The sequence below is a fragment of the Barbus barbus genome, assembly GCF_936440315.1.
Source record: "Barbus barbus genome assembly, chromosome: 10".
In the NCBI taxonomy this organism is placed as follows: Eukaryota; Metazoa; Chordata; class Actinopteri; order Cypriniformes; family Cyprinidae; genus Barbus; species Barbus barbus.
Window position 1 is genome coordinate 9913346 of NC_136738.1, and position 12579 is coordinate 9925924.

General features: G+C 35.7%; 1 protein-coding gene across 5 annotated transcripts in view; it reads left to right on the forward strand.

The window, feature by feature from the left end:
* Nucleotides 1-160: 160 nt before the first annotated feature.
* LOC306876502 (formin-like protein 2) overlaps nucleotides 161-12579 on the forward strand; it is a 79728-nt gene continuing 67309 nt past the window's right edge. For all 5 annotated transcript variants that reach the window (XR_013784830.1, XR_013784831.1, XR_013784832.1 and 2 more), the window contains exon 1: nucleotides 161-587. Coding sequence is in view for 2 of the 5 variants with exons in the window: in XM_079427726.1 (XP_079283852.1) it covers nucleotides 474-587 (114 nt within the window). In the remaining 3 variants the exon portion in view is untranslated. The remainder of the gene's footprint in view (nucleotides 588-12579) is intronic.

Here is a 12579-nt window from a genome sequence, read left to right on the forward strand (position 1 = left end):
AAAAGTAAAGAGAGCGAAGAGAACTATTGAACTATTTGCGCATGTTGTAAATAGACTATAAATCAATAAGTCAAAGGACTGCTGACTATGTTTTTACGATGATTCAATCAATCAGCTACCAAGCGAATCTCATTTATTATTCATGAGCAAAGCCTTCGCTGTAGTAGGGTTGGTAAATGCGCTCGCGGGGCGGAGTTGAAGCGCCAGCGCCTGTAGTTGTCCGCTGAAGTGCGTTCAGAGTCTGAATCATGAAGAACAGAAGAGCTCGCTGGGAGTGGTGCGGACATTGTGCAATATGCGAATAGGACACGTTATTTGTGTGAAGTTATAATGCAGCTGCGCACGGACCCTACTGCTGCCGCTGACCTCCATGAAGTGTTCAAGATAAAGTCGCACAGACAGTGATAACAGAGACCGGACACATACAGGACAAACCCGCAGAATAAGAGTGTGACTGTGATACTGGAGGAGAGATGGGGAACGCAGGGAGCATGAACCAACACACTGACCCCAGAGGACACCACATGCCTCTCAAACTACCCATGCCCGAGCCGGCAGAGCTGGAGGAGAGATTTGCGCTCGTCCTGGTCTGTGTTTTACGATTACCTGCTAAACAACTCGAGAGAAATCTGTAGCCTACTTTCTTTTCACTTCTTTCTTTGTTGCACTTCTATTCTATTCTATTCTATTCTATTCTATTCTATTCTATTCTATTCTATTCTATTCTATTCTATTCTATTCTATTCTTGTAGTATTGTTGTTCTTTTTTATATTGTTGTCAGTCAAAGTATATAGATCCCGTTTGTAGACATCTAAAGATGTTTACTTTGCCATTTTACTTTTGGCTGCAATTCTGTTCGCTTGGTAGTAGTTGTTATTTGAATTGTTCACATTCAAAAGTATTTCAATGAGTTTTTTAGACATGTAAATAGTTGTTTACTTTGCTGTTATTCTGTTCTGTTAACCAGTAGTCTAGTAGTCTAGCTATTTTTTACATTCAAAAATATATGGATCCCTTTTAGACATAAAGAGGTTTGATATGCCATTTTCTTTTCTTTTCTTTTACTTTGCTATTCTATTCTATTCTATTCTATTCTATTCTATTCTATTCTATTCTATTCTATTCTATTCACTGTCTATCGTTCTGTTACTGGTCTGTTGAAAGTTTATAAATCAGTTTTGTGGACGTTTATTAGTAATAAAACTGAAGATGTATGGGAGATGGCATCTGATGGTAATACCAGTACTTTGATATACTATGGTAATAAATTCAATTATCATATTTCATAAGTCATAGTATTATACTTCAAAGAATATCATGGTACTACCATGATACAATGTCCAAAAAGCTATGGTACTTTTTGTTTGAAATTCAGGTGTGTCTCTCTGGGGTTTTTTGTTCAGAGATCTTCAGTAACCTATTGTAAATTGCTTTAGCTTGGACGAAAGAACAAATTCAAATGAACTGTGTTTATTATTATTTCAGTTTGATGTAATTTTGTTCATAAAGATATAAATCATTCTGTCTTTGAGGCTGAAAGTGCTGCTGAGTAACTTTTATTTATTTTTTTGAGTTTACCAAGTACCCTTCCCTATGGCCACCAAAGTTTTCTATAGAATAAAATATCCATATGTCAGATACAAATTAGTTTGTTATTTAATACTATTTATTATTTAATTTCACCATTATCAAGACATGTCATCATTGGTTTAAACTCCAGCATCATGTTCCATTGTCTAGAACAGCTGTTTCCAAACGTTCCCTACTCATCCGTTCTTTTTAGCTTAATGCTGACTCAATTATGGCACAGGAAATGATGTAATGAAGTTGGAATCTACAATCCTTTGCATCCGTGTGTGGCTGAAGAATGTGAGGAATGTCTTAGATTAGTATGCAGCTACCTGAAGTGTGCCGTGTGTTGAGTTCTGGCCGTCTGCTAGGCCTGGTTTTATGGGGACATATAAATGTAGGTCAGACCTAATGCTTCACTAGCACTAGACAAACCCTTTCAATTAGCACACACTCCCACAGACTATTCAGAGAGCTGGCGGTTTCTTCAAGGAAAGCAGCTAGTTGGAGAATGGGGGAGTTCGGTCGGTCCCTAAGGAAATGGAGTTGGTTTGGTTCTCTTTCTTTCACAGACCCTCAGGCTGTGGTTATTTTACCAGTTGAGGAGGCCAAACCAGTAGTTTCCATTCAATATCCTTAGGGAGAAAACACTCTCTTTCTCACTTACCATCTTTCTATTTGTTTGGCCACCTCGAGTCTCTGAGTGTGTAACTTGCTGTCTTTATTCATGGTAGTTTAATAGCAGTCACAGTGTTCTTGTTGTAGTAATTGCCCGGAGTCTCAGGCAGATGAATCCTGCTCTGTCACAGCTGACGTCACTGTCTGCTTCCAGCTGATTGGAAGCTCTTATTCCTAATCTGTGTGTTTCAAGATCACCTGCCTCTCATGGTCTTGATACTGCTTCTGAATGCCATTGGCTTGACTAGCTATCAAGATCTGTACCAGTGTCTTATGAATAATAACCATGTTTCTGTGTGTGTGAGACTAACATAGTAGACTACACTGTCAACATTCATCATTTTTAGCCAAAAATGTTATTGTTTTAAGTGAAATATATTAAAGTAAGGGATAATGCACAGTCAAAATGGTCATTATTTCAAAATAAAACACTGAACTATAGTATTGATATAGTACATTTTTGGTATAAAGTAAAACTGTGGTATTTTGGAAGAAAGTATTTAAAAACATTTTCTAATTTTAACTGATTAATATTTAGGCACTCGTGGCAGTGATACACATCAAACAGTTATAGTGTCATACAAATAGTTATAAACTGAAATCTCATAATCTGCATAATTTAAACCATATTATTGGCAACATATCTGAAATTATATATCAATATACGAAGAGTTTATTTGCAAAAACAGATAACTCGTTTTTATTCATTATCATGTTTTTTTATTGTGTTATCATGTTTTTATTGTGTTTTATTGAGCTAGTTAGCTGTATTTTTTAGTTATTATTATTTAATCAAAACAACCCAAGTGCAGTTTGATTTATATTAATTGCAGGATATATGAGCTCTTCATATATTGTACATCCAACTTTACTTGCATACATACACTACTACTCATGTAAAGTAATATATATAGTAAATCTCAGCTCTGTGGTTGTTTATATTGTCGCAAGATCTAAACTATATTATTGCAAAGCGCTATATATAAAGTCGGACATATCAATATATTCAACTTTACCCGCATACATTATACTCACATAAAGTTAGGTAAATCTAAACTGCTTGATTGTTTACATCATCACAAGATTATCGCGCAGCTCTAATCTACAATATATGACTACAAGGGATGAAGATATTAAGATATCAAAAACAATAACATGTCAGAAATTAGAACCCATCCATTAGAAATGATTTTAAATTAGTAAAATGAGTGCTAATCTCACACCTGACTGTAATTTAGCAGTTTTATTCCCATTTCTCCTCTTAAAATATACTTACTCGTGGATTTTTTAAATTTATTGTTTTATTTTAATCTAGTTTCAAGAATGTTGGTAACACCTATGCAGAAATACAGATAATATTTAACCTAAACATTTTCTAGTGCCACTGTAAATCAGCTTGCGGGGTTTATTTGAAGTTACTGAGAACAAAAAAAAAGAGCATTTAATGTTTATTTATGCTTAAATGGTTGTAAAGCAGCCTTCTGAAGAGTCCTCATGTAGAATCAAACTATCATTGATATAGAGCACACGTCTCCCTGGGAGAAGTGTCGTGTCAGAGACTGGCGGGCGCTCACAGAGATGATGTCTTTTTTCTTGGCAGGCTGTGGTTGAGACATTAGGAACACTTTAGTACTGTAATCGCAGCTTTGAGTGGTATTTACTGCTATTAAAGCCCTGGTGCGTGCCAACCCACGGACCTTTCCAGTTGCCTTGCTGAGTGAGAAAGATCCTTTTATCGACTTCTGCTTGAGTGCTGCTGAGAGGAAAATCTGACGATTAGCAGATAGAAGAAGAGGGTCTGATCCTTAAAGTCTAATATAAAGGTCTTGAACTTAAATTACCTGGGGGTCACATGCCAGCTAGTGTAATCTTCATTGGGGTCAAGGTGGTCAGTTGCAATAAACACAGTTCTAAATTATAACTATTTGTGCATTTATATAGCTTGGGTATAGCTTAGTGCATCTGCACACACACACAAAAAAACATATATAGATTAAGTTACTGTTTAGCCATTTTTGAAGGAAGCTGAATAATCAGATTTATTGTCATTCATTTGAGCAACAGAGGTGATATTTCGGTTAAACTTTATTTTACAGTACGTGCACTTACATGTACTTACAGTGAACCTACCTAAGAAAGTACTGGTAATATTAGGTAACTACATGGGGTAGGGTTAGGTTTAGGAGTAGGTACCTAGTTTTTACCTAGTTCTTGTAATTACTATAATAGGTACATAGTATGTACGTGAGTAACAGGACTGTAAAATAAAGTGCTACCAATATTTTTTAATCTGCTTTTATGATGCATCTTACATGTTCTCAGACTTCATAAGTAGCCGCTTGCCGTGTTCTAGCTTGTTTCATGTTGATGGAAATCGTGTTTCGAGTCCAACTGGGTCAGAATGATTTTCAGCTCATAATGCTTTGTGGAGTTGGCACTTTTTTTATTCCATTAGTTAGATCCTGATGTTAGATGCTAGATTTTGAAGTCTCAGGGATTTGGTGTGTGTTTAGGGTGCTTTTAGGTCATACTGTTGTAAGGTTGTAGAAAATATTGATTCTCCAATTTAGGAGGTCAGACTCATTCATAGTATATCATAATTCACTCATTTTATAAGTTTTGCAATTTTACAACACAGATTTGACCCCAAATGTGTATGCTAGGAATAAACACAAACACAAGGATTGAATACACAAACTGTATGTAAATGTATATGTAATATATACTGTATGTAATAGGTAAACGGGTGAATCAATGAAAGTTACATAGTTGAAGATTTAGTCTTGTTCAATTTAGAGTGTCACGAGACACTAAAGAGTGCCGTTTCATGGAAAGTGTCATAAGCCGCTCACCCTTAGTCAATATTATCATCTAATATATCTATTATTCATCTAAAACAGTGAAGGGAGTGTCTTTTTAACTAATGTCCACTGAGAAAACCCCTTTATTCTTGCTGCATGGTTCATGCTGCAGTACTGTTCTGAAATCAGAGCTCACAGCAACACAATATGTGACCTCAGCCATGAAAATGAGGCTGTTTATTATTCGACTTTGTCTGTGTGTGTGGTGTTTTTGATGTTAACATATTTTTTCTTATCCCAGTTTATTGTGCAGAGACAACTATAGCAGGTCAAGTGGAACAAAAAGACAGTCTTCATATTTAAAGGTAGCTAGTGCTCGAATTTGAAAATTATTCAATCTGCTATGGAATCCTTCTCTAAACTCACTGCTTTAGTTAGCTTGGATGATCAAGCAAACATATTTTGTGCAACAGTGTGTAAACTTTTTAGGGAAATGTAGCTTACATATAGTTGTAACTATACATTGCACTGAGTTTATAAAATTACACACTTATGCACTTCATGTTTTATCCATTCAAATCATCTAATTTCCAGTCACAGTGATTTTTAACACTTTTAATCATTGTATTGGGTTCAGTTGGTATCTTGCAGTTTTTTTTTTTGGTTTCTGGTTTTTGGTATCATTTTCAGTCTTTATCCCACAGTCTTTTTTCTTCAGTGTAGTTTGCAAATTAGTTTGCATTAGTGTGGTTACCATAGCAGTCGCACACTGCTGTTCACCATTTCTGCATGGTAAAGAACGACGATGGGTTTCACTATGGCTTTAAAGAAGAATGTGTCTCACAATGCAAGTTTATTGCTTGTAAAAAGACAGTCAGGTTTGCCTTGAGTAATTACTCTGAGAAACAACAGGATAATCCTTGTTCCAAAACACAAGACTGACCTTGATTGAAACAAGTCATTTAAAGATTTGCTTCGAAAGAGGCAAAATTTAAGATTAAAAAGAGAAAGACAAAAATAATGTTGTAGAGATTCACTTTCACCCTTTAAAAATGACCTCATGCGCTTGACTAAAGCCATGCACAGATGGCTCTGTTTATAAGTGAATTGTGGTGTTTGTCTACCTCATCTTACGCAAACATTATGCAATATGTCCCTAAATCTACCATTGAAATGTCAGACATTAGATTTCCTATCATATGGAAAAATCTAGACCACCAAACCCCCCCCAATATGAGTCACGTGTTGGCTTACTGTCTAACATTTCTCATTGGGCTGCAGGAAGGTGACTTATATCTGTAAAAATGCAGTAGTTTTTCCATGAATCCCTCGATGGAAACGCTGTGGTAACACCCTGCAGTACTGCCTCTTATAGGATTCTGCTGGAGCGAGTGGGATTTTATTATGCATTTAGTCAGATCACTACATTAAAATGGGCTTGTTTTAATCAGTGGGTTATTATGATATTTGTTCTTCTGTATTATGTCTTTTTTTCAGTCTGATTGTTGGGTTGAATGTGAATATTACAGGGTTAAACTTCCAAAGCAAAGGATTGCTTAGAAATACTATTAGCCAATACAGTAAAGCATCTACGGTAATTCACATTGGCCAAAAAACACAGGGAAACGCGTCGTGAAAAAAATGTCACAGACATTCGCATTCGGATTAGGGGTCGACCGATATGTGTTTTTCAGGGCCGATGCCGATACCGATTATTACAGACCAAGTAGACCGATAACCGATATATTGAACCGATATATATGTCTGGTGTAAAAATGGAAATGAATGTCAAAATTAAGAATAACAAGGGCTCTGACAAAAACGGCCTTCCCTAGTGTTGGTTGCACTTCTTACTCTTGTCTTCCCCTATGCATCCATCTACAATAAGGGTAATATATAAAGAGAGAGTTAAAAGTGGGGCCACTGCATGCTTCATGATTAAGCCTATGAATACTAAATACTACAGCTAAACAGCTTGGGGAAATGTAAGTATTTGGCTTCAATAATTTACATGTTAGAAATGTATGTGTAATAGCATAACCTCTCATAATTCTTCATTAATTATTTTCGGTTGACTAAATCATAACCTACAAGAGGTGACTATTCAATTCATCATCTAATGCACATCAGTTGATTAATTTAAAAAGCGCAATGTATATAATACGTGTAAATAATTTAATTGTCTTCATAGCTCCATTGTAGAAGTTGCGAAGAAGACCGCAACTATTTTAATGAAACTATAACACTAATAGCCTGTTATAGGCTCACTCATTTCAAAACTACCGTCATTTCCGTCATCCTAATCTTGGCCTATGTGACAGTAACTTAATCTTGGCCTATGTGACAGTATCTTAGTCTTGGCCTATGTGACAGTAATTTCCATTAGTTTTCATTTACAGAGCAGTGCAAATGAAGGCATAAAACATTAATTTAATTTATCTTTTAATCAAATGAAAGTTGAACTCTATTTTTTTGCAAACAAATGTGTTTACTATAAATTAAAACATGTAAGAAATAGCGTATTGTGTGATTGTTCTTTTAAACAAAAGTTGTAATAATTGTAGTAGCATTAGTAAATAAACCGAACTTTTATTTTGACGGGTTGCCATGAGGACCTCTTAAGTTTCTGTAGCCTATTTTTGATTTGACGATCGTTTTACTCAAACGAAACAGTCAAATGCTCATGAAGTAACTCTCAGAGCAGTTCTGGGGATGATGTTCATGTATTTATGTCCTCATTTAGTGACATGGCAGATGCGGAAAACACCGCGAGCGTCGCGCACTTCAGTGTGTGTGTGTGTGTGTGTGTGTGTGTGTGTCAAAACCGCGCGTGTGTGCCTTTCACATATACAGAGACACGCCGAACATGCAGAATTCATATTTAAATAGTCTTTTTGCAGCTTAATGTTTACAGATAGTCCATATCATGAGTCGATTTAAGTGTACTGACCTACTTTTGATTAATTCATCCAAACTTTGACTAATTCCGTGACTCCGCGTTATACAGTAAATTCCATATGACTGGATTCCCCCTGCGTTTCCCCCATCTCGGAAACCATAAATAGATAAAATTGAGGTTTTTACAACTTCAGTGTAGTGGATTGTAATTTATTGCAACTTGTGCAAGGTCTGCTGCTGCCTTTGAGAAAGAACTGATGCGTGATGAAGCAGCACCAGTTAGCAAGCGCTTTCGGTGTGAGAGTGCCTTTAGTCTTCCACGTTGATTGGTCGGACTGCTGACTCTCAACAAATCAGATGCGCGGTGGGCGGAGACTGCTCTAGGCCACAGAGTGGTGAGTTCCGACAGGCTGCATCAGAGCCAAATAGCGCGTTTCAAAATTAAATAATTTTATCGGCACATCGGTTTTGAAAATGACCGATGCCGATTATCATAAAAATGCTTAATATCGGTGCCAATAATCGGCCAGGTCGATAATCGGTCGACCCCTAATTCGGATGGGATTAGTTTTCTCAGAGTTTCACTGAGTTTGCAGTAGAACAGTAAAACAGTAGGTAATTTGCTCTGGGATTATTACAGAGGTTGTGTGAGAAAAACACTGACGTGGCAGATTCGGACGGGATTAAAATCACTACAAGTGTGTGAAACACACATTTCTCTAACGACCCTCTGTGAAACTAGTCCCGTCCGAATAGGGCTATAAAACACATCCAGCTGCTGTTTAACCTCATCCTGGGCACAGTGTTCATGGCTGACTCATGTCTGTAGGTGTAATTTTATTATGTTCACTTGTTATCCAACAGCTTCCCAAAAGTCTTGTCTTCTGATTAAATACTCATTTCAGTTTGGAGCACACAATTCATACAGATTATACTGAACATTTGACTCATAATTTTATACGATAGCCTCCAGTATGATGATAACTAGCCCCATCTCTTTAAATGCATATTACTACTATAATCGGAACTAGATAAAAAAGTTTGTCGAGACAAACTTTAAATTGGCTTGAGAAAGCCGGACCAGAAAGTTTGAAAAAGTTTGAAAAGTTTAAGAAGTTTAAAAAAGTTTTAAGTTTGATGGTTTGCAGTCTGAAATAGTTTGAAGTTTAAAGTAGTTTTAAAAGCTTAAAGTTTGAATGTTTTAAAGGCAATACAGTCTGTCAGAAATGATGATTAGCAAGTTACTAGCATGTCGCTAGCATGTTTCCAGCTTGATTAGCATGTTACTATCATGTTTCTAGCATGATTAGCATGTCGCTACCATGATTAGCATGTTACTAGCATGTTTTTAGCATGATTAGCATGTTTTTAGCATGATTAGCATGCTACCAGCATGTCGCTAGCATGCTATTAGCATGTCGCTAACATGATTAGCAAGTTACTAGCATATTGCTAGCATGATTGACAAGTTATTAGCATGTCGCTGCGATAGATAGATAGATAGATAGATAGATAGATAGATAGATAGATAGATAGATAGATAGATAGATAGATAGATAGATAGATAGATAGATAGATAGATAGATAGAACATTCTCTATTGTGTATTTAATTTGTGTACTGTGCTTTTTTAATGGCAATTGTTCATTGGAAGAATAAGGCCATTATTTGTCAAACATGCTGTTGAGCAACAATGGAGACGGGGAACATATGTACGTGGAGCATTTAGAGTGACCTCTGGTGCCAGACAATATGTAGATGACATCAGCGTTACATCATAGTGAGCTCATAATAACTATGTCATAATACTGTCATATCGGTCATTTAGCAGTCCGGTTATGCTTCAGACAACAGTATTTACAGTGTTTGGAAAACAGAACTGTATTGATATTCTGGTTCTAGAGCTTGTTATAAAGCTGTAAGTCCAATTTAAATCCAAAACATTTCAGTGGAAATTAATTCAGGGAAAGACTCCATTTAATGTGTTTAAATGCTGTTCTTTTAAACGTTCTATTCATCCATGTATCCTGAGAAAATGTATCATGGTTTCCACAAAAATATTAAGTAGCACAACATTGATAATAATCAGAAATGTTCAGAATATTAGAATGATTTCTGAAGGATCATGTGACACTGAAGACTGGAGTGATGAACAATACATTTGTTTCTGCTTTGCAAGCAGATGCAAATCTATTTTTTTTTCTAAATGTGATGTTTGCTTTGTCTTTTTAAAATATTTGTAAAAATATATCAATCAATAGTTTTTAGTGTTTAAGCAAAATCATGTTTGTCTGCGTTGTGATCAGTATTTTGGTCACAGGCCTGTTCTCCTGCTGACTCTTAATGAATCTAAATGAACAATAGCTGCTCACCCTTCAGCAGACGCTTGAAAACAGCTGTGGTTCCTGTGCAGCCGCCAGACAAACACACACTCTTTATTCACTCGCAGAGCAGAGCCTGGCACGAGCCTGCAGGACCTTCCACTCCTCTCTTCTGTCTGTCCATCCATCCATGGTCCCACGGGGTCATTTAGGGGCTTTGAGATCTTTGTGGCAGGCTGTTCGCTGAGCTAATTAGCCATAGCAGGGAAGAATATCAACTCTAGCTGGAGGGGAGAGAGAAAGGCTAGTGATTTTATCGTTGAAGTGCTGAAATTATTTTCAAATATTACAAATAAAATAAGACAAAACAAAACAAACAAAAAGAGCACATAACATAATTATTTAAATGTAAACTAAAATTAAAATGACTACAATTAAAATGAAAACTGAAAATATAAATTGAAAGCTATATATGAATAAAACGTTTGATAGTATAGAAATAATACTAAAATAAGTGGTCAAATGTGTTGTTATTATGAACTACAACTTATATGAAATCTAAAAATAATAAAAAAAGTTTTCATTAACTGAAATAAAGCTGAAATAAAATATAAATATTAGATGAAAAAACCTTTTAAAAACAGGAATGTTTAAATTAAATCGTTTTTGTTGAAGTACTAAAATTACTGAAACTGAAATAAAAATAAATTAAAGCAATATATATATATATATATGGCTAAAAACTTAATTTAAGTGAAAATTGAAAATATACAATGCAAAATTCAAAGTTGAAAGCAAATTCTAAATATATAGTATATAATATAGTAGATAATTAATATTAAAATAACACAAACACACACAGTATCAGGTCTCAATGTCTCAAATGTATCAATGTCTTACAACAACTATGACTCAAATATATTGTTATTTTATCATTATATTTTAATATTCAATTTAAAAATAATAATGAGAAGAACTGATATTATAATTAATTGCATTCTGGAGATCTGAGTTCAGTTTCAAGGACAACGCTAGCGTAAATGAAAGTGAAATCAGTTAATTTGAGGTCAGTGCACTTTTTTAGTAAACTCAAAAGGTATATCAGTTTGTTTGTTTTAAAGAGAAGTGTGAAATTATGATTTAGTTGCCACTTTCAACATTTACTTGATGAGACAAGTAAATGTAAATTAATGTAAAAATATCACAGAGACTTTTGCCCTGGCCTGAATGTAGACATATAATATATTAACATTTATCTCTTGTCCAATAAGTTCCATTAAAAATCCATAAAAATTAAAAAAATCATATCAATGCTGTAAACCTGCCACACTGAAAACAAGGTAACCTAAGTATAATAAAGTCTAAATTAACTTGTTTTATTCAAGTCAAAATATTATTTAACATCCCAAAAACAAACTAAATGATTTATGCCAACAAAACAAATGTTTAAGATTTCTAATAGTAACAGTAGTGCCTGTTGATTCAAGTCACCTGTCACTCTCTGATAGCAAGCAGCAAACCTAAGATACCCTCGTAAAAGCTAAGGGTCCAATTCAGCCCGTTTTATGGCTGTTTTATAGCCCTGAAAGACCTGTGTGATCAGTAGATGTGATGAGAATTTGTGTACTGATTAACTCCGAGTGCCACACATTCTTGATTGGCTCTTTTGTCTCATGTATTGTGTCACTTACTGTATTGAGCGCGAGGAGATTATGTCACGGGCTGGTCTGGCATCTTCATCAGTGAACAGTGACTGCTCAGACTGGATGCTGGGCTCTCTGCCCTCGTCATTGTCATGCAGTGCATTATGGGAGCACTCAGGATGATGGCGTCGGCCAAGGTGACAGATGCGAGAAACTCTAGCGTGGCCTGAGAGCGTTCACAGATGGCGTGGAAGTGTGTGTGGGTGTTTTCTTTGGCCAGGCCAAGTGTTTATGAATCCAGATGCTATTCTGACTGTACAAAAGCATCACAGTTCTTAATTACGCAAAAAGAGAGGGATGAAGAAAAGTGTGAATACGATTGTTGAATAACTGGTTTGTGCAGACTCAGCTTGACAAATGCAAGTTCCTGTCATTTGATCTTAGGGAGGTTTGTTTTTGTGCTGTTTCAGTATCCTGATATTTGGTGTCCTTGTACTCTGCTAGAAGTCTGCTTCACATTGCAGCTTATTCTGGTCAGGACCTGTCTACTTAGACAGCAAGAGCCTGCCTGTGGGACATGTAAGGCAAACAACATTCTGCTTGTTTTTTAAAATGTCACTTGACATACATTTGTGACCAAGGATATCTTGTTTAAATGAAACTAAACTG